Genomic DNA, 21,944 nt, shown 5'->3' with positions numbered 1-21,944 from the left:
TGGGTCTTCCAGTATCCTTCTAGTATATCCTTCTTCTGCCTGACCACCCCATGGTGGGTGTCTTTTATTTGTGGTCAAGCACTCTGTTGGTGGCCTTTTAAGGTTCTTTGCAAATTCCCATTTTTACAAACAACGCTGAGATGAGAATCTCTGCCCCCATCCCTGTGCACATGTGCAAGGATTGATGGAGAAAAGATTCCAAGCACGTGCTGTTCCTTCTACCTGGAACACACCCTCCTCCCATTTCCCCCACATCTGCTGGCCCGCACTCTTCATTTCTCCACTGAGATCCACTAAGGTAGCTCCAGCCTGTGCCTCCCCCTGCCACCCTCTGGTTTCCATCACCTGTTATTCCAGCTTGTATTTACCCCAAGTGTTTTACTTGTGATCGCCTGTCTCACCCACAAGACTGCAGCTTCACACGGAAAGGACTGGGTCTGCTCATTCACTGGACCCCAGGGCCCAGCACACCCAATGTCCGAACACCCAGTGGACTCAACAACTCTTTCTGCATGAACAAGAGAACTTGGGAACCACAGTGCATTTTTTTTTTAAATAAATTTATTTATTTATTTTTGGCTGCGTTGGGCCTTCGTTGCTGTGCACAGGCTTTCTCCAGTTGCGGCAAGCGGGGGCTACTCTTTGTTGCGGTGCCTGGGCTTCTCATTGTTGTGGCTTCTCTTGTTGCGGAGCACAGGCTCTAGGCGTGCAGGCTCAGTAGCTGTGGCTCACAGGCTTAGTTGCTCTGCGGCATGTGGGATCCTCCCGGACCAGGCCTCGAACACGTGTCCCCTGAATTAGCAGGCAGATTCTCAACCACTGCGCCACCAGGGAAGCCCCCACAGTGCAATTTTAATGATCTCAGATAAGGGACAGCAGAGGGCACAGTGATAGGCAGGGGAGGAGACCCGACAGCTCCTTGTTCATATCTTGTTGCTTCCCGACAAACCAGCTGGGCGGGCAGTGGGAAGTGGGAGCTCTCGGTTTGTGGACTGCAGTAGTTGAAACCTTCCAGTAATTTCTTTAAGCTCAGAGAGATCAACGGAAGCGGGGGGGGGCCATCTGGTGGCTGGTGGTTGGAGATGGTTGCAGAGAGGAGGTGAAGGATGGGAGGTGCCCCGCCTCCGGGCGCTCCTGCCACCCTGGCTTCCCCAGCCTCGGGTCTAGTCCACACCCGTGGAGTTGGTCAGGTAGAAGGGACGGATGACGACTTGGAAGCTGCTGAAGGACCCTGCCGGGCAGGGGAAGAAGGAAGCACTCCTGGAGCTGTTGGTGCCCAGGGCGCTGGGGATCAGGGCCTTCCAGCCCTCGAAGTTGGTGACATCCGCCACGAAGTTTCTCCCACAGAGCATCAGGGCCTTGTTTTCATAACCGATGGTGGGATTGGAGTAGCTAGACTTGGAGAGGGCCAGGAGGGGGAGGTCGTCAGAGGAGCACGAGAACCCGTAGTTCCAGCAGCTCTGGACGGTGGGGAGGTAGACTAAAGACCAGGAGACTGAGCGGGCCTGGAAGAGGAAGCTGGGGTGCTGGGGCGTCTGGAAGGACCGGTAGGGGCTGTAACTGGAACCCGTCACGGAGGCGCTCCAGGTGGGCGAGGTGTAAAGCCGGGGCTGGTAGGTGTCCTCGGTGAGGTTCAGGCCCCTGTACTGAGCCAGCAGCTCGAAGGGCACGGTGTGGAACTCCAGGGCCTGCAGCATCTTCTTCTGGAACAGCGCCTCGTGACTCCAGTACAGGGACAGGTTAAACTGCATGGTGAAGAGGTCGCTGGGCGGTATCATGGGGAACCGCACCCTCTCCACCAAGCCCTCCACCTCCCTGCGGGAGATGCGCCTCTCCTGGCTCCATTCATCCAAGGCCAGCAGCACGGCCAGCTCGCTGGGAGTGACCAGCTCATTCCTGGAGAGCAGGTCTCGGAGCACGGCCGTGGGGACGCTCGGCCAGGCCTCGGCCTGCGTCAGGGCCCCGAAGTTCCAGGCCAGGAACTGCACGCAGATCTCCTCCAGCACGGGGTCCCGGGTGGCCAGGGCATAGGCATAGAGGTCCAGGGCCGTCCGGAAAGAGGGGTCCTGGGGGAGGAGGATGGCAAAGAGGTGTCCGCAGTAGCTCTGCAGCTGCTTGGCCCCGGAGGCAGAGGCGAGCTTGTGCAAGCACTTCACCGACGACAGAGAGACGTCGATCCTCCGGGAGTAGAGGTACCTGCGGGGAGACAAGGGCTGATGCCTGGTGATACTCCTTCCCCGCAAGACAGCAGGTGTGCCCTGGTGCACGTGAGCTATTGACCGCTGACACCGCGGTGCTAGCTATTTCAAGGGGCATTCAGAACCCCCTGATTTATCTCCTGGGTCAACGCACATTCCAAGCTCCCGTTTGCTTAGAGCCAGGTGTGGGCGGATCCCAGGCTCTTTGAGGATGTTGCTTCATCCTCATCCGTGAGGGAGGTGGTCCCACCACCTCCTCCACCATCACCATCGTCCTCACGGGCCGGACCATGGGCGCCAGGGCCTGCCGGCCATCCCGGGCATCAGCGTTGCCCTGCCCTTCCCTTCCCACCGTCACGCACCTGGCCAGACCCCTTCGGGCCCCCACTGGGTGTCCGTAGGCGCCCCTCTGACCCCAGCACCTGCCAGGTGTTCCCGTGACATAGGCATCGCCGCTGGCCACCTCCTATCTGCCTTCCCCACCAGCCGTGAGCCCCGCGGGCGGCACCCAGTCTGTGCCATCTGCCATGTAACTCAGTGAGCCACCAGGAAGCCCTTTGCTGCGTGAAGATGTGTGTGGAGGGAGCCTGCTGGGAGGGGAAACGATAGGCTGTGGCTGCTGTCTCCTGGGACATGGTGAGTGGGGTCCTGCTTTGGGAAGAGCCAAACTCTCCCCATGGCTTCTCTCGAACGCTGAGCCTTCCAGGGAGCAGCGGACCTGGTGGCCACCCTGTCACCTGAACATGGAGCTGGGGGCGCCCAGAGCAGAGCTGGGGCGCCACAGTGTCCAGTGCCGGTGGCAGAGGTGGGCCCGCCCTCCTCCCACCCTCTCTGCCTTCGTGCGCTCAACACATCACGTGATCCTGCTGATGACCGTGAACTCTGGGGCAAAAAAGGGCATCTGCACCCTCTGGCCCGTCGCCCATAGCTGTGTATCCGCCTGATGGTGGCCTGAGCCCAGGAACCTCCGCCCTGGGCAGCACCCAGACAGCGGACGAGGCACTGCCTCTCTCATAGGCAAGGAGTGTCACCGAGGGCCCCGCAGATGGCCATTGACAAAGGGAGCAAGGAAACCACAGAGTGTCTCTGTCACCACCTCTTAATCCCGCCTTGGGGCCAGAGAGGGATGGTTCCCAGCCGCTGGGAGCGGTGTAGCTCCCACCCGGTGACGCCCCAGCCCGGCTGGCCCTCCCCGGCCTGGGCACACTGGCCACCCTCAGCTTCAGGCGGGCACCCGAGTGGCTGGGGACAGGGGGTCGCAATCAGCCCTTCGGCCCTGCGCCACCATCAGGGAAGAAAACATCCTGAAAGGTAGAAAAAAGACCAAAGGCCCTGGGATGTTAGTGACCCCCAGAGACCCCAGAAACTGGTGAGAAGCCGGATTACTGACAGAAGGCTCTGAACAGCAGTTGCCGCGTGGGGAACACTGGGAAGAGGGAAGGGGAGCGTGCGGGGCAGCCGCAGTGAGCAGGGGTCCTCTGAGGCCTTCTGGGGCCTGGACGGGGCTCACTGCAGCCTCTCTGCCTCAGGGGAGGGAGAGAGACAGGGGCAGAGAGAAAGGAAGAGAGAGAGAGGGAGGGAGAGACAGAGACAGAGAGAGACACAGGGAGACGGAAAGGGACAGGGAGAGACAGGGAGAGAGAGCCGGAGCACATGGCCAGACAGTCCGGAAAATCACTGAACTCTGACCGAGGGCGGTGACTCCAACTGGGGCCGGGAAGCTGGGGACAGGCGCAAACGCATTACAGATACCAGTCCCGCTAGGAGGGGCACAGGATGGCTGCCAGGTTCTTATATTGTCCTTGGCTGAAAAGAAGCCACTTTAATCTGTTTTCACTGCCATTTGTTGTTTTCTCTTAAATGTCACTTTCAGCTACCTACAGCTTTGGGTCACGAGAGAGAACAGCTTTCATAGACGTGGTTCTTTTTTCAAGTCGATGCTCACAGAACACCAGCCCCCCGGGAAGCCCCTCGGGTGGGGACAGAGTGGCCCCCAGCAGGGCGGTCTGGGGGAAGGGGCCGCCCCTCGGGGCCCACTCTCAGCTGGGAGACGGGCTCCTGAGCGTGGCCGGCCCACCGGTTAGACCCGAGGCCTGGGCGGCCCCGCCTGAGGGCTTCCCCCCACTTTTCTCCAGCAACAGATTTGGATTCGGTTTTTAAAAAAATTTTTTGAGTGAGCAGATCAGTCAGGTGAGAAGAGGGAGAATCCTTTGATGGTTGTTTTTTGGATGCTTTTACGACACCTGAGAGACAGGGGTGTGTGTGTGTGTCTGCGTGTGTGTGTGTGTGTGTGGGTGTGCGTGTGCGTGTGTGTGTGTGCTGCCCCATCTCTCACAGCCCCTGCAGAAAGAATGCATAAGAATGTGCGTGTGAACGTGAGGATGCGTGGCTGTGAAGGCAAATGTGTGAATGTGTGAGTGTGTGTGCACACAAGTGTGAACAAGTGTGTTCACCCAAGCATGGCTGCCGTCGGTGCCGCATCCCTCGTCCCTGCCGTTTGCCTTGGAGGGGATGCTGCCCAGTCCCCAGCCCCTGGCCCCAAGGACACTCACTTGATAAAGTCTCTGACGACAGGCACACACTCGGTATCCACCTCCATGGTGACCCTGCTGCTCGGCTCCTTCCACAGGCCGTGTGCCTCGGGGTTGGTGGACAGGATCAGCTTGTGGGCACAGATGCCCAGCTCGCCCTCCTCCTTCGTCTTCACCCTGATGAACAGGTCACAGCCCTTTTGGCTCTCAAAGATCTGCTCTAGAGCTGCGGGGAGCTCGCTGGACAGGTCGAAGGTGTAGATGCCTCTGGTTTCTAAGAGGTAGAAGGGAACGTGCCGTGTTAGGAGGGGCCCTGGCACTCACTTCCTTTGTGACCTGAAAACACTTTTGCTCCCTGGAGTCAGTTTCTTCCCTTAAATCGTGGCCCCGCTCCTGCCTTATCTACTCAGAAAGGCTCCTGGGGAGGCAAGGAAAGAACAGCCCTGGAAGACAGGATGCTGTTGCCCTCCGTGGCCCAGAGCCCCCGCTCCGTCAAACACCCCTACTTAGCTCATCTGCCTCCTCCAAATTCTGACAGCACATCCAGGTGGGTGTTTCGGAGGCGCTGACTCCCAGAGCCTGGGGCCCCATCCCAATCAATCACTCACCCAGATATGACCTTCTAAAACCCAAACCTCCCGCCTGGTTTGGTCTGAAGAGGGAGGGTTTAATGGCAACCCTATTTAGAGTTTTGAGGTTCTTAGCAGCCTCCTTCAGGGGACCGAGGCCTAGAGAAGCTACTTGAAGCCCCCAGGGTGGTTTGGGGGTGATGCACCACCTCTCCTGGCCCCTCCCAAAGCTTAGCAGGGAACTAAATTCCATCTGTTTTTTCTTTGCCACAAACAGGTTTGAATCAATTCTGACAATTAAACCAGGTGGGTTCAGCCCCCCCATTCCTCCCTGCACCCCAGACTCTCCTTTACTCTCACCCCGGGGCTCCCCACCAGGCCAGGGCTGCTTCCTGCTTTGCACCCCGGCCCCACAGCCCAGGTGTCTCCTGCACGTGCTCCCGCGCTCCCTGTGCGAGCCCAGGGAGAAGAACAAGTGGTCATGAGAGACGAGATAAAACTGGGACCCGAGGACTCAAAACCGCGGGGCAGCCTCGGTCCATTTAGAATGTCTGATGGCGTTGGGGAGAGGGCAGGGCTGGGGCTGTTTGCAATCAGGCCTTTCTGCCCCCAAGAAATGTCTAAAGCACGTTCAGCATGCTGTCTAAGCCCGGGTTCGGGGGGTGTGCTATAATATGTTTTGGAATGCGAACCAGCAGAAACAAAAGGCTGGCGTTTCGAGAGATAAGCCTGCAGCGTGTAGACACAGGGTGCAGAGGCACCTCGTTTTAATGGGCTTCACAGATGCCGCGTTTCTCTGAAACTGAAAGTTGTCGCAACTGTGCCTTGAGCTACACCATTTTTTTTTTTCCCCAACGGCATTTGCTCACTTTGCGTCTCTGTGTCACATTTTGGTAATTCTCAGTCACCTTTGATGTTACTATTGGAAAAAGATTATGACTTGCTGAAGGCTCAGATGGTGGTTAGCATTTTTTAGCAATAAAGTATTGTTTAATTAAGGTATGTACATTATTCTTTTAAAAATTAAGGTGTGTAGAGTGTTTTTTTTTCATCGATAGCTTTTCTGGTTCACTGATTTTATGCCATCGATCTATTATATTTAGAACTGGCTAGTCTTTAAATTTGTTCTCTACAAAAAAAGAGAGAAAATATGCGTATTTATTTTATCTGAAACTCTTCAGCTTCAATCCTTTCTTAATGCAACAAGGCCTTGCCCATGTACAGCTGAGCACGGGTGTCAGTCTCCCCGCACCTCCCCCCATCACAGGGAGGGGGCGCTGCTGGGCCAGGAGCCTGCATCCGGTGACAGCTGCTTTCTCTCTTGCAGGAGTGACCTAGGACTCTGGACTAGGGTCAGAAAATCTTTGTTCCAGTTCTAGCTCTGCTTCCAACTAAGTGTGCTTGCTTATTTATTTAATTGAAGTATAGTTGGTTTACAATATATTAATTTCAGGTGTACAACATAGTGATTCAACATTTTAGTATGTACATTGTTTCTTTAGACATAATACTATTGCACACTCAGTAGACTACAGTATAGTGTAAACATAACTTTTATAGGCACTGGGAAACTCAAAAATTCCTGTGACTCGCTTTACCGTGATACTCGCTGTCAGTGGTTTGGAACCGAACCTGAGATATCTCCGAGGTGTGCCTGTATTCGGAATGTGGCTCATTGCCCGAGAATCGGGTTAAATGGAGCATTTCTGAGTGGCTCCGGTCGGTGTGGGGGGGGGCGCGGTAAGGAAGTGGAGATCTGTTGCTGTGAGGTGGTGGGAACTGGGCCTTTCCTGCCCCTCCTGGAAAGTAGGCACCACCTGCGAACCTTTGCACGGGGAGGTGTGTGATCCGCGTGGAGGGGTGGGGAGCCGACGTGACCACCGTCCCTGGGATGCCCGGCTTGGGTCTCCGTGGCAGCTCTTGGGCGGGGGTACAGGGAGGGCCCTGGGGCTCAGGATGGGGCACACCCCCCCGCCCCCGCTCACCGTTGGTGCAGATCACGCCGGCGTCCTCGTCATGTCTACAGTTGCTCTTCATCCAGCCCAGGGATGAGCAGTTGGCCAGCGAGGGCTCTGTCCCTGTGCACTGCACCTCGTCCAGCATGATGGGGCCCCTTCCTGGTGGCACAGCAAGGATGACAGAGCCTGGAGGGGGAGCTGGGGCTCTCGGGGCTCTTGTAACGTCATACCATGAACTAGCCTTGTTCTCACAAGGTCTGTCTGCCTCGTAGATATCAAATTATTATACTGCAATTTATGCGTCTACCCCTGTCTCTGAATATTTGGATGATTTCCCTTTTTTTGAATCACAGGCACTGCACACAGACTTTTCTTTTGGGGGGAAACTGTTTCAAGAAGGTAAATTGCCCAGAGTGGAGCCACTGCGCTGGAGGACATGGCCGCCGGCCAAGCCTGCGTGCGCGCCGGGCCGCCAGCGCTCAGCCAGCGCGGGGCTTCGGCCTCTTTGAAACCTCTGCCGGCACCGAGCTGGCGGGAACGCCATTTGCCCGCCTTAGGTATGATCCCTTCCTGGGCCTGGTTACTTAGCAGCGCGTCCAGCTTTGGAGGCCCTGGGGACTCGCAGGTTACCTGGCCCGAAGGTGGCTCCGCCCAGAGCCTCGGTGGCATTCTCGAAGCCCAGGGCTCGGCAGACAACGCTGGCATCTGTCAGGTCCCACAGGTTGTCACACACCGTCCCCCACTGGCCGCTGTAGTAGATCTCCACGCGGCCCTCGTTGGCGGTGTCCCCGTCGGCCAGCCGCATGTCACCGTCTTTCACGCCTGCAAGCTCCCGAGGGAGAGCAGAGGTCAGCAAGGATGAAAGCCGCGTGCTGGGCCTCCATCCCAGGGCAGCAGCATGGCCGCCCCACCCTCCTCGGGGGTCATGTGCTTTCACGGGGGCAGTAAAGTTCTCCCCAGTAGGGGGTGACCCCTGGATCCTTAGCTTTGAAGACTCCATCCATCCTCGAGGGGATCACCCCCCGGGGAGGAGTGGAAAGTACACATAGACCGTCCCCCATACACACAGGGAGGGTAGACTCCACCTTTCTTGTCTCTGAGGCCTGAACCCTTTATTGATAGAGGAGGGGCAGAGGGGTGCCCGATGCCACCTGAGAGTAGGGTGGCAGGACCCCAAGGAAAGAATCGGAGACGGGGTGGAGGCCCACACTGACCCCACTGAGGGTGTCTGGGGCTTGGGGTGCAGCCCGGGCACCACAGTGAGGACTGCTGGAAGGGGCGTGCGGGAACGTGGGGGGCAAGCAGGCCCAGGGCGCCCCGGAACTCAGGCAGAGTGTGCCAGGCAAGGAGAGGAAGCGGGGTCCCGGCCCTACACCTGTTCTTCTGGGACTCGGCCCGCTGACCTCCCCTGCCCAGCCCCACCTCAGCCCCTGCCGGAGCCGACAGGGTCAGGCAGGAGCTGGGTGCCGCGTCAAAGGGCACTTCTCAGATGGGGGAGCAACAGGCCTCTGTGGGGTCACCAGGATGAGGAAGGGCCTCGAAGTGTGAAGGGTGAGGACAGCCGTCCAGGACTCTGGAATCTGACTGTGTCCAAAGGGCACTGGCCTCGTGTCCCCCAGGGTTGGGCCAATCTGTGGGCCCCTCCTGCCGGGTCCCTCTGGTTCCCACCGGATGAAATGGTGACTCCCTTGGCATCCCCCCACCGAAACATACAAGCCATGACTTGGGGCACCCGGGGCTTCAAGTAGGAGAGAAGACCCGGGCTGACTCCCGTCACCCAGGCACCGGGCAGAACATTGCCCTGATTTTCTGCAAAGCGGGGGCTGACCCCGCAGAGCAAGGGAGCGGCAGCTTCACAGACGCTGCTTTCCAGATCTCCGGGGCCCCGCTCACCGTGAATCCCCGCGACCAGCAGCCACATCCACAGGAGCCGCAGGGGGGCCATGGCCTTGCCTGGGAGCCCCTGTCCTGCAGTGAAAGGAGGCAGCCGAGTGAGACGGCGGAGCTGGACAGCCCGCGGCACCAGGGCCGGCGTGTCCACCCAGCCTTTGGACCCTGCTCACGGAGGGCGGCCGGCGGGTGCAGGGCCTGCACCCTCAGAGCCGGGAGCCTGGGGAGCGCCCGGCGGGGGCCCCTTACCTCATCTGAAGGTGGTCCTCCGAGGACGAGGAAGACCTGCCCAGAGGAAGGGGGGTCTCTGGGCAGCGAGGACAGTGGGAAGAGGAGCCCATCTCAGAAAGCTAGGCCTGGCGTGGCTGTGGGGGGGATGGGTGGGGAGGGTGGGGAGGGAGAAGGCAGGGTGTGCGGGGCCCAGATTGGGAGGGCCTGGGGAGCCCTGCTCAGGATGGGGCTTTGTCTTCAGTCAATGGTGCCCTGAGGTCTGCAGCAGACGGAGAACATTCTGTGGGTTCTGGACCAAGTGAGCCCAGGGAGGGAGGGGGCGGCAAGAGCAGGGCAGGGGGACGCAGCAGGAGGAGGCCCCAGAAATCCGGGCAGGAGTGACAGAGGGACAGTCAGCAGTGAGAGAGCTTGGGCTGGGCGCGTCGGGCCGGGGGGACAGGGGTCAGGGCTGAGGCCCAGGCCTCTGACTGTGCAGCCGGGTATGGGTGGGGAGAGGCTGCGGGGAGGGGCACAGGATGCGAGGACCTCTGAGGTCAGTGTCCCCAAGGAGCAGAGGCTCGAAGAGGCGGGGGACCACCAAGGCCACACAGCCAGCCCTGGCCAGGCAGGCAGGGGGGACCCAGGTCTCCCCACTTTTGCCTGGACTTCTTGGCTCCGTTTAATTGTCACTGCTCACTTTTCCCCTTCACCCCCATCCTGCCCCTCACTTGCCTCCCTCCCCTCCTGTCCACACAAGGGGTGGTCACTGCAACACCAACACTCACCCCCGGGGCCCAGCGAGCAGAGATGTGGCCTCTCTTGTGGCTGCCCCTCAAGTCAGGGCCTGGTGACCTCGGGGCGGCACCCCGGGACTGCGTTAACCAGACCCCCGGGGGCTCCCAGGCACGAAGGCCTGTTAACCATCATTGAATGGCATCCCTGGGCCAGGACCGCTCACACCACTGGCTCGTGGGATCCTGACCACGAGCCTGAGAAATGCTGTGTTGATCCCACCTTACAAGTGAAGGGGTAGCCGGCTCGGCTCACACAGCTGGGGAGTCGTGGGTGGTGTGTTTGTGTGTGGGGGTGCCCTCTCTTCATTACACTGACCTCAGCAGATGGCCAAGGGGCTAGGATGACCAACCGCCCAGTGCACTGGGGCCTGTCCCGGCTTTAACACGGGAACTCCTGTGTCCTGGGACATGCCCTAGGTCCCAGGCACACGGGGATGGCTGGCCACCCTCTGCACTCCCCAGACAGTGGCAGCCACCAGCTTTGCTCATCCTGAAACAGGAACTCAAGGCCCCAGACAAGTGGCCATTTAAGCGCTTGGCACGTGGTATGCGAATGTCACAGCACTTCAGGTGGCCGCGACCACCCGTTTTTGCCTGACTCATTTGGGAAGTGGGACAGAGTTTATGCGGACTGGAGAAAGGTGCTCTTCCTTTGGGCAGGTTTAGCCTGGGCTGAAAAGCACTGATCAGAGAGAGCACCTTGGCTGAATCCCGAGCCTGCTTGCCCCTGGGGCTGGTGTCCTTGTGTACCAGTGAACAACCTGCCCAACCGTACACAGAGACCCTTTGGACATGGGAGCTGCAGTGATGGTCCCTGGACTCAGGAGAAGCACCAGATCCCCATCTGGGTACAAGCAGGGAGACTTGGCCCCCATGAGATTACATGGTGTAGAGAGAGGGACACCCACCTGAGAGCAACAGGCACAAGCTTACCTGCCCGAGACAACTACTGATGGCTGTCCTATAGCCTCCCGCCTGCAGGATCCCTCTGCAGACCACTCTTCAACCCAGCAAACCCTTCCAGTACAGAGCGTGGTCGGGCTGGTCTCAGGAAATGCTTCAGAAAGCTCAGTCTAGTTTCGATTTCTAGAAACCACCTGACACTGTTTTCTTCTGGGGTTGGCTGCCGCCAAGGCTTCCTGCACCACCCCAATCCCCCTCGGTGCTGACTGGGGCGGTGGGGGTGGCAGTGGCCCAAGGCGGCAGTCTGGCTGATTCTGTAACCAGAGCAAGGCGGCCGACAGCCACATTTGAATTTCAATACTCTTCTGAGCTGGACCAGTGCCAGGCCCCTGCGCTGGGGGAGGGGAAAGGAGGGGCAGCAGCGGACAGCGGTCAGAAGAGCAGAGGGTGGGCGTGGACAGGCAGGATGTGCAGCTGAGGACTGTGGGCTCTGTCAACCACACCCTGAACCATTTCCTGGGTCTCAAGCCTGACCTGAATGTTGCACCCTGCTGGGGCGGGGGCAGAACCTCTGGAGTGGACATAAATTGTTCTGCCCGCCTCACGCCCACTCCCTTGCCTTTCCTCTGACAGGGAGCCAGCACCTCGATTTTCACCTGGGGAAGCACCCCCGTCTCACCCTCAGGTTGTGTGGCTCCTCTGGGGCTGACCTGAGCCCGGTGGGTGGGAGACAGATGGTGTCAGGGAGGCGCCGTGATCCCAGCCGGCCCAGGGAGTCAGCTTCAGACTCCCGGAACGGGACCCTGCAGGGAGCAGGCGGCCTGGAGATGCTGATGTCTGTGGTGCCCCAGACTGTGCCTTGAGGAAAGCCCAGCTGAGGATGCAGGTGAGGGAAGAGCTGAGAGACGGAGGAACCTCGGTCCTGATGCTATGGCTTGAGCACCTGCATCCAGCTGGCCTGACGTCAAGGCCAAGCCCTGGCTTCAAGGTTAAATGAGGCAATCGATCTCTTCTATTTCTGTCACTTGTATTCCAGGTTCTGGACAAGAGCTGTCCCCTTGGAATGTCCCCAGGTCTCTCTAATCCAGTGGCTGTCAACCTGGTCGGCACATGAGAATCACCCAGGAGTTTCACAAACTCCCAAGGCCCAGACCCATTAAATCACAATCTCTGGGGTGGGGACAGGCATTGGCATTAAAGCCTTGCAGGTGGTTCCCATGTGCAGCCGGCCTTGAGAACAAGTTGGGGGAGACAGAGTTTCCCTGGCAGACCTGCATCCAAAAGAGTGAGCCCCCAGGTCAACCATTCAATGACTATTTGCCCAAGATGTGAGGTCTGAGGGGGCTACCGGCTCATCTAATCCCCTCCAAAGGAACCATAAAGATCAGTGGGGAGAGTAGCAGAAACAAAAGTGGCAGAAGAGACAGGGGAGTTTTAACACGCCATCCAGCTGAAGGAGCCTCAGTGCTGGCTGACACAGAAACCCCAGCACTGTCACTTCTTGCGTCCATCGGTACTTGCAGCAATAAGTGGCCAGTCTAGGTCAGGAGTGCATAGGAAGTCCTTTGGGAGGTACTGGTGGCAACGTCGAAAAACCCAAGTTGCCGAATCTTTATTCCCTGAGTCCTTTCCTGCTGGAAAGTCCTTTGTGTGCAGGTGGTAAAATGTCAAACTGAGGCCCAGACATGGAATCAAAGCACGGGTGTCTGTTCCCCTCCGGCTCTCAGGGTCTCTCCAGGAACAGGGGAACGGGAACTGAGAACAGGAACTGAGACCATCTGCTCCAGAGAGGAGTGGCTCAGCTCTGGTACGCAGACCAACTGAAAGCCCCGATGCTGTGGACAATCGGGCCAGTGGTGACAGTGTAGAGCCCGCTGCTGTAAGCAGGAAGCCACAGACGAGACGTGGTGGCGAGCGTGCTGGGGGCTGTCAGAGACCAGAGCCCTTACGACGCCCGTCGACATTCTTTGTGCCTCCTCTCCCACCCCCCCCACCAAACACGGAACGCTGCCTGTAATACTAACCTCGAGGTAGCCGGCACTGCTGTCAACTTTTGACAGGACCCATTCAATACTCCCAACCTCTACAGGAAGTAGCTGCTCTTATTAACTCTTTAATAGATGAGAAAACGGAAGTGCAGAGAGGGGAAACCCAACCAGTTACACAGCTGGGAGCGGGAGAACTGGGATTCCAACCCACACTTTTCTTTCTTTTTTAAAAAATTGGCTTGAGGGACTTCCCTGTTGGTGCAGTGGTTGGGAGTCCCTCTGCCAACGCAGGCAACACGGGTTCGTTCGGTCCCTGGTCCGGGAGGATCCCCCATGCCGCGGAGCGGCTGGGCCCGTGCGCCACAGCTACTGGGCCTGGACTCTGGAGCCTGTGAGCCACAACTACTGAGACTGCGTGCTGAGGCTGCTGAAGCCCGCGCGCCTGGAGCCTGTGCTCCGCGGCGAGAGGGGCCGCCGCAATGAGAGGCCCGTGCAGCGCAGCGAGGAGTAGCCCCCGCTGGCCGCAACTAGAGAAGCTCGCACACAACAACGAAGACCCAACGCAGCCAGAAATAAATTTATAGAAAAAAAAAATTGGCTTGAGATCTAATAATTTACACACAATAAAGTGCATCGATTTAATGAGTTTTGCCAAATGTATACAGATGGTAACCATGACAATCATAATATAGAAAACATTCTCATCATCCCCAAATGTTCTCTTATGCCTTTGCTGACAATCCCCTCTGCCAGCCCTCAACCCTGGCAACCGGGGATCTGCTTACTGCCACCGCAGCTCTGCGTGTTCTAGAATTTCATATAAATGGAAATACACAAGATATAACCTTTAACTTAGCACATGCTTTTGAGATGTCACTGAGAATATCAGTAATTGGTTCTTTTCTCGCGAGTAGTAGCCCACTGTGTGGACAGACCTCAATCTGTTTCTGCACTTATGCATTGATGGACATTTGGGTCACTCCCAGTTTTGGACCACACTCACCCGCATCCCCCACCACCCCCTTATCCGAGGCTTTGCTTTCTGCAGTTTCAGTTATCCGTGGTAAACTGCAGTCCAAAAATATTACATGAAAAATTCCAGAAATTAACAATTCGTGAGTTTTAAATTGTGCACTGTTCTGAGTAGCGTGATGAAATCTTGCGCCGTCCCACGTGGGACATGCATCATCCCTTCATCCAGCATATCCCACCTGTTAGTCAGTTAGTAGCCGTTTTTGTTATCAGATCGACCGTCCAGATATCACAGTGCTTGTGTTCAAGCAAATCTTCTTTTACTTAATAATGGTCCCAAAGCACAAGAGTGGTATGCTGGCAGCTCGGCTATTCTCTTACTGTGCCTAAATTATAAATTAAACTTCATCATAGGTAGGTATGTATGGGAAAAGACAGTATATATGGGGTTTGATACTATCCACAGTTTCAGGCATCCACTGGGGTGCTGGAGAGTATCCCCTGTGGATAAAGGCGGGACTACTGTATTACAAACAAAGCTGTTAGGAACATTTGGAGACAAGTCTTTATGTGAACATAAGTTTTAATTTCTTTTGTGTAGGGATAAGATTACTGGGTCGTATGGTAGGTGTATGTCTAACTTTTTAAGAAACTGTCCAACTGTTTTCCAAAGTGGCTGAACCATTTTGCGACCCTACTAGCAATTTCTATGATGGTTCCGGTAGCTTTAAATCCTTACCACTACTTGGTATTGCCAGTCTTTTCAGTTTTATCCATTCTGGTGGGTGTGTAGTGGAATCTTACTGTGGTTTTAATGTCTCACGATGTGGAGCATCTTTTCACGTGCTTATTTGTCATTTATGCCTCCTCTTTGGTGAGGTGAAGTATTTAAATCTTAAACACATTTTAAATTGGGTTGTCTTATCACTGAGTCGTATACATTCTTTATATATTCTGGCTATGAGTCCTTTAGCAGATACACGACTTGCAAATTGTTTGGATGAAAAACTTGCCTTTTCATTTCCTTAAGAGTGTCTTCTGAAAAGCAAAGATTTTGAGCTTGGAAAAAGCACAATTTTCCATACTTTTGGTGTCACATCTAAGAAATCTTTGCTTAACCTAAACTCACAAAGATTTTCTACTGCATAGAAATTTATAGAATTTTGTAGTTTTAGCTCTTATATTTAGGTCTATTATCTAACGTGAGTTAATTTTGTGTATGGCGGGAGATGAGGGTTTCAGTCATTTATTTCCATATCGAATAGAGTTGTCCCACCACTACTTATGGGAAGACAATCTTTTTCCCACTGAATTACCCTGGCACCTTTGTCAAAAATCAATTGACCACACACATATGGGTTTATTTCTGGACTCTCTTCTGTTCTCCTGACTTTATATACCTATTCTTCTTATGGCACTAATACATTTTGATGACTTACAGCCTTACATTAAGGCTCGAAGTCAGATAGCATCAGTCCTTCAACTTTGTTTCCCTTCCTCAAAATTTGAGACTTTCCACCCATGAAGACAGCATATTCTTTGATTTATTTGGGTCTTCTTTGATATCTTTCATCAGTGTTTTATAGTTTCAGCATATAGATCTTGTACATATTTTGTTAGATTTATATCTAACGATTTCATGTTTTCCGGTGTTATTATAAATGACGCTGTTTAAAAAATTTTCCATTTCCAACTGTTCACTGCAGCTGCACAGAAACAAAATTAATTTCTGTATTTGAACTGTGTATCCTTCAGCTCTGCTATACTCAGCTGTTAGTTGTTTTTTGAAGAATCCTTAGGGTTTTCCTATCTAGTTGATCTTGTCCTTGGTGAATAAAGAAGGTTTTACTCTTTCTTTTCCAATCTAAAGACTTTTCTTTTTCTTGCCTAATTGCACTGTCTGGGACCTTGCATAGGACAGTAGGTGAATGAAAGTAATGAGCACAATGGTGGTTCCCTGGTTTGATCACTGAGCTGTGGTTATGTGAGAGGCTGTCACTGGACAAAATTACAGCAACACTGTACACAACAGTGTACTGTACACTGTTGCTGTGAAGGGAACACAGCAACACTATTCTAGTTTGGCAACTTCTTTGTGGTTTAAAATGACTTTAAAATAAAAAGTGTGGGGGGGGGGAAGTGGTGAAAGCTGACTTTCTTGCCTTGTTCCCAGCCTTCGAAGGAAAGTCTCTCACCATGAAGTATGATGTTAGCTGCAGGTTTTTCACAGATGACATTTACCAGCTTAAAGAAGTTCCTTTTATTTCTAGTTTGCTAAGGGTTTCTTTGCTTATTTGTTTTTTTGTTTGTTTGTTTTTGTTGTTTTTGCGGTACGCGGGCCTCTCACTGTTGTGGCCTCTCCCGTTGCGGAGCACAGGCTCCGGATGCGCAGGCTCAGCGGCCATGGCTCACGGGCCCAGCCGCTCCATGGCATGTGGGATCTACCCGGACCGGGGCACGAACCTGTGTCCCCTGCATCGGCAGGCGGACTCTCAACCACTGAGCCGCCAGGGAAGCCCCGCTTATTTGTTTTAAAATCGTGAACGGGTACCGGATTTTGTCAAATGTTTTTTCTGTATCTTTTGAGATTATCACACGTTTTTTCCTTTTTCGTCTGTTAATATGGTGAATTATGTGGATTTTAGAATATTAAACCAACCTTGCCTTCCGGGAATAAATCATACTTTGTCATGATGTATTTTCATTTTTATATTCAACTGGCTAAATTTTTGCCCAGGATGTTTGGCTCTATGTTCATGAGCAACACTGGTCTGTATTTTTCTTTTCTCATATTTGTCTTGTTTTGGTATCAGGGCAATGGTGCCCTCACAGAATGAGTTGGGAAGTGTTCCCAGTTCCCAAAATCATGGAAGATTTTGTGTTGGCTCGTTATGATTTCTTCCTTAAATGTTTGGCGCAATTTACCAGTAAAGCCAGTTGCCCTTGGAATTTTCTTTCTGTGAAGGTATTTTATTTCCACTTTACCCACATCTTTTAACAAGTTTATTAAGGTATAATTTACCTGGAAATTTACCAATTTAAAGTGCACAAGAAGACAGGGTTAACATTTGTAAAGAAACTAAGCTCATTTTCTTTCACCCAGTTCTGAGACGACTTTGGGAAATATTTTTTTGCTAGTGACACTCAGGTGTGAGTGGCCGGCAGGCACGAGTCACTGCGAGTCCAGGGTACAGCGGTTACTTAAGGACACAGTCAAGAGCCGATTTTCCATGCCTTCCTCATCCGTGTGCAGCTCTCCATTCTGTTCCCGCTCAGTCCCATGCACTCTGGCTCCCCCCACGACCCCCTGGAACTGTTCTCACAAGGTTCGCCAAGAACACCACGTCTTCCTTGTTGCTTGGCCCGTGGACACGCTCAACCTTCTTACTTGACCTCCTGCGGAGTCTGACAGAAGGGACGAAGCAGGATGGGCACGCTGCCACTTGACCCCACGCTCCCCTGGTGTCCTGTACCAGTGCAGGCCTCCCTTCCTCACCAGTCCCTTCCTTCCGTGCGCCTGAGGCTTCTTCTTAGGACTTCTTAGGGCCCCGCGGGTCCTGCAGAACGATCTCATTCTTTCCTGCAGACTCATCAGACTCCCTAGTGACACCTGGACCAGTCTAGACCTCTCGCCGGGGCCCACCTCACTACCAGTCTTCCAGCACCTCCAACAAAATGGGTGAGCAGCTGCTAAGGAAGAATCAGGTGATTTTCTACTCCCCTCTGTGAATGGATTCACTTACTGTTCACGACAGCTCTGTGAAGTAGCCCCATTATCATCGTCCTTTCACAGTGGAGGAAGTCAAAGGACATAGAGGTTAGATGATCTACTCACAGTCATACCGCTGGGAAGTGTCAGAGCCAGGACTGGAACCCGGGAGTGACTCAGAGCCTATATATTGTTTCTTTAGGTAAGAAGTGGATTTATTCAGAGAGAAACACACTCCACAGACAGAGTGTGGGCCATTTCAGAGGGTGAGAGTAGGCTCAGAGCCTGTATTCTTTTTTTTTTTTTAGTATTTATTTATTCATTTCTTTGGCTGTGCCGGGTCTTAGTTGCGGCATGAGCCATCTTTGCTGCTGCGTGCAGGATCTTAGTTGCATTATGTGGGATCTAGTTCCCTGACCAGGGATCGAACCTGGGCCCCCTGCATTGGGAGCATAAATTCTTAAGCACTGGACCACCGGGGAAGTCCCAGAGCCTATATTCTTAACCACTCTGACCAAAAGAGCATCTTCAGACTTGGGGAAAAGTTGGACTGGATGATTCAGTTTCCAAAAAGTCTCCTCGACTGCAAAGGTCCATGGGTCCCTATCCTGTGAACTCCCACAGCACATCAGCCATCCTGTGTCAAGAAGGCTTCTGGCTTGTTCCTTGCCAGGACCCCCTCTTCACCCCCACAGGGAGCACACCCTTCACTGAGCCCCTGTGTGAATCAGCTCTCATATCCGCTGGGGCAGCGCCAAAAGACAACACAGACCAGGAGACAAAGAGAATATACTTTATTGTTTCCAAAACAATGGCTCCAGTAGGAAGGAACACAATCATTATGCTTACAGCAGCGAATACAGGGGGGAAAGGCTAGCTTTAAAATATTTGAAAATCACTGTGTGAAAATGGTGCTTCTGGGCACCTGAGTCTTGGATCTCAACTCAGTGACTGTCCCCAGTCCTCCAATCTTCCTAATTCCATCTTTGTATTTTTAATATCACACAGCCCTGATGTCATTCATGGATGTTTATCAAGGAGGCGTGTCAGGGAGCCCAGCTGGGCAAAGTCAGAAAAGACTTGGGCCTTCAGACTGTGTCCAATGGGAGCTGAGTTCCAGAGAAACATGTCATGTTCAAAGGTTTGTTTTCTGTTCTTTTGCTGTTTGTTTTACAGTGGAAGAAACAAGACAACCAGCACAAGAATGAGGGATCCTTCCTGGGTTCCCTCCTAGCATCTGTATTAAAGTTTCAAAGCGGGAAAAGTCTGCGAGACAGGGGGTCCACACAGTAGCAGCCAGGGCCTACAACACAGCCCTTCCCAGCCATCACGAACCCTACATCCTCCTGAGGGGTGAGGTAGCTTCTGGGCGAGGGGGCGCCGTGGGCTGATGGCAACGGCCCTTCTAGGCTCTGGTCCTGGCTGACCTCTGTCCCAAACCCTCCGCCTTTACCCTGGAGCGGGGAGAAGAGGCCACAGGTACTGAGACACACCAAGGTTTCTGTGAAGAGTTTCCAGGAAGAAGAGGCTGAGGAGAAATAAAAGGCTAGGACAGAAACCACAGGGCCAGGCAGGCCTCGTCCACAGCCTCCAGGGTAAGGGAGCCCCAGTGCCTGGGGCAGGGTGTAGGCTCACCAGAACCCAGGGCCCCACTTGACTCAGGAAATACAAATTCAAGTCATTCATGCAAGTCTTCCAAGGAAAGGCAATTTCTGATAATTGCTAGAAAACAGCAATGTATCCTTATCCTTATCTTTGTATCCTTTGACCAAGGACTTAGAAAGGGTTGAAAACTTGCCTGACCAACTGTAACTGCTTAATTACCATTTCCTTCACTGCTGGGATTGAATTTATTAACTACAAGACTTTGTTCTGATAAGATTTGCCAATTCCATTTTATAAGAAAGGAAATTACTTTAATTACTATAAGTTAATAATAAAACTTCAAAGTGCTACACAGCTGCAGAATTTTCCTGAAGGCAGAAAACGGGGTCCGTCACTTGAATGGAGAAGTTTGATGGGGGCGTAGATGGTGGGCCTGCGTCCCCTCTTGCAGCACTTTGGGCACCTGCGGCGTTCCCGGAGGCCTGCCCTCGCTCTCACGGCCCTGTGATGTCCTGTAGCGTAAACAGGTTCTTTTCCAGGGGTCTGGAGGGGTGGATTTAATGCCCGGGGCTCACGAGGAAGGAAGAGAAGGGGGCAGCCCAGGAGCACCTAACTGGTAGGCCTGCTTCAGACTCATTGCTGTGTTCGCAGAAGGGGCACAGTACTTGACACACAGTAGGAGCTCAAGAAATATTTATTGAACAAAAGAAGAAATGGAGAGAAAAGAAAGGTGGGTCGGATGGAAGAAAGGGCTGAATCAGAGGATGGGCCCCAAATTAAGATGCCTGCAATGACTAGATTATACCACCAGATGGCAGTGCAGGGAAATGTCCGGCCTGCAGTCCCAAGACCCCCGCCCCTTCCCCTCTGAGAAGCCACACCTCAGGCTGGGACTGAGCTCCCAATTCTGGAAATCTCTAAACCAGGTATACACCTCAGAGTTCCGAGGAAAAAAATAAAAAAGCAAAACTAAACATCACATAAAAGTGCAGTCCTCGGGGTTTTATAAAATTTGAGTCCTGACGTAGCTTAAAACTGTCCACCCCCCAGCCTTGTTCATCGTCTTGATTTTTCCCAGTTTAAATGAACTCTATGCCCTCATACTTCACACTCCCGATCTTGGTCTCGGGCAGGAGGAAGCGTCCGTCGAGCGTGAAGGCCATGATATAGGTGGCGATCTGGCCGCTGTCCTCCTCGGACTTGAGGGCCACGATGATCTGGTCATCGGTGTTGGGGATGAACTTGAAGGAGGAGAAGCCGTGCGTGGGGACCACCTCCCCCACGTGGCTGACGGAGATGTCGCCGAAGTCCTGCGCAGCACTCAGCAGCAGGTTGGTGCCCCTGCGCTCGTCATCCTCCTCACTGTAGCGCTCATGGCTGGCGCGGCGCGGCAGGAAGAACCAGCGCTGCAGTGTGTCGCTCCAGCAGGCAGACTCGTGGATGAGGTAGCCTGGGGACACACAGACCGGTCACCGCCCACCCTCCCCAGAGCCAGGGCGGCCTCGCCCCTGCACGCAGACCCTCGAGCGGCCCGGCACCGGCAGCGTCACCGTCATCTTTTCTTTAGGTTTCCATGTGCCTTTGCTCCCACCTGTCCAGAGTGACTGAGCCCGGGACAGCAGCACAGAGCCCGCGGGGCCGCGCTGAGTCTCTGCTGCGCCACTCTCTGGCCACCCTTCCTCGCCGGCTTCCCCAGCGCTGCCGAGTAGCCATGGCTGCAAGGTCTGTCTGTATTTCGCCTCCTTGGTGCTACTCAAGTGGCGCAAAGGAGAGCGCCAGGGGAAGAGGCACGAGGAACACGCAGGTCCGATCTGTGAAGATGGATCAGGGCAGGTGGGGAGAGGCTGCCTCGAAGCAGAAAAGTATGGGAAGTGAGCCTATCTGGGCGTGAAGCCATGTCCTCAGTCACATGCCCCAGGCCTAGAGGTGACCAGGCCGCTCTAAGCACCACCATCCCCACTACAAACCATGACTCTTGGAAACGAGGGCAAAGAAGCAAAGCTCTGTGCACCTGCTCCCACCACGTCAGATGCGAGGCCTGACCCCAGGGTGGCGACCGGGAGGACGCTGTAGACGGGGCTGCTGTCTGAGCCTGCCGGGCCGTCTGTCTGGGTGAGTCGGGGTGAGAGAAAAAATGTCTCATTGGCCCCTGAACCCAGTGGCCTGGTGGGAGCAACCGTCAGAGACAGCTGAATCGTCAAACAAGGAAGAAGCGAAGCCCATGCTCGGCAAGCAACACGTGGAGGCCGCATGCTCGCAGCCACCCGTCTGCGCAGCGCCCGCTCGCGGGCCTGGCTCTCACCTGGCGGCCGGATCCCAGCAGCAGTCCGCAGGGCGTTGTAGCTGGACACCCAGTTCTCGTGGTCCACGCTGCCCCTGCAGCCCACCACCTTCACCCACTCCGGGTTCTCGTTCAGCACCTCCCCCGTGGCGGTGGTCCATTCCTTGCCCAGGCCGCCCACATACAGATGCTCGTCCTTCACAGCCAGCCACTCGGCTTTGAAGCCTGGGGACAGGGAGACAGGGGGCGGGCCTGAGGCGACGGCCAGCCCTCTGCTGGCCTGGCTCCGTGTGTCTGGTCAGGCAAGAGCAGAGAGCCCTCTGGGTCCGCAGCCTT

General features: G+C 54.6%; 1 protein-coding gene across 3 annotated transcripts in view; it reads right to left on the bottom strand.

Annotated features, from left to right (window-relative positions):
* Positions 1 to 543: 543 nt before the first annotated feature.
* The window catches only part of LOC132510703 (soluble calcium-activated nucleotidase 1), a 33,824-nt gene continuing 12,423 nt past the window's right edge, over positions 544 to 21,944 (bottom strand). The window contains exons 1-6 of one of the 3 annotated variants that reach the window (XM_060132920.1): positions 11,084 to 11,212; positions 9,150 to 9,224; positions 7,887 to 8,078; positions 7,284 to 7,415; positions 4,751 to 5,003; positions 544 to 2,196 (exon numbers count right to left, since the gene is read on the bottom strand). In XM_060132920.1, coding sequence (XP_059988903.1) covers positions 1,164 to 2,196; positions 4,751 to 5,003; positions 7,284 to 7,415; positions 7,887 to 8,078; positions 9,150 to 9,201 — 1,662 coding nt within the window. In that variant the 5' untranslated portion in view covers positions 9,202 to 9,224; positions 11,084 to 11,212 and the 3' untranslated portion in view covers positions 544 to 1,163. Of the gene's footprint in view, positions 2,197 to 4,750; positions 5,004 to 7,283; positions 7,416 to 7,886; positions 8,079 to 9,149; positions 9,225 to 11,083; positions 11,213 to 18,501; positions 20,778 to 21,629; positions 21,834 to 21,944 lie in introns of those variants that run through there. The other 2 variants (XM_060132922.1, XM_060132921.1) reach the window with 2 other exon arrangements.

This window comes from Lagenorhynchus albirostris, chromosome 20 (genome assembly GCF_949774975.1).
Source record: "Lagenorhynchus albirostris chromosome 20, mLagAlb1.1, whole genome shotgun sequence".
Taxonomy (NCBI): Eukaryota; Metazoa; Chordata; class Mammalia; order Artiodactyla; family Delphinidae; genus Lagenorhynchus; species Lagenorhynchus albirostris.
The sequence above is the reverse complement of the archived record's forward strand: the minus strand, read 5'-3'. Positions and strand labels throughout refer to the sequence as shown.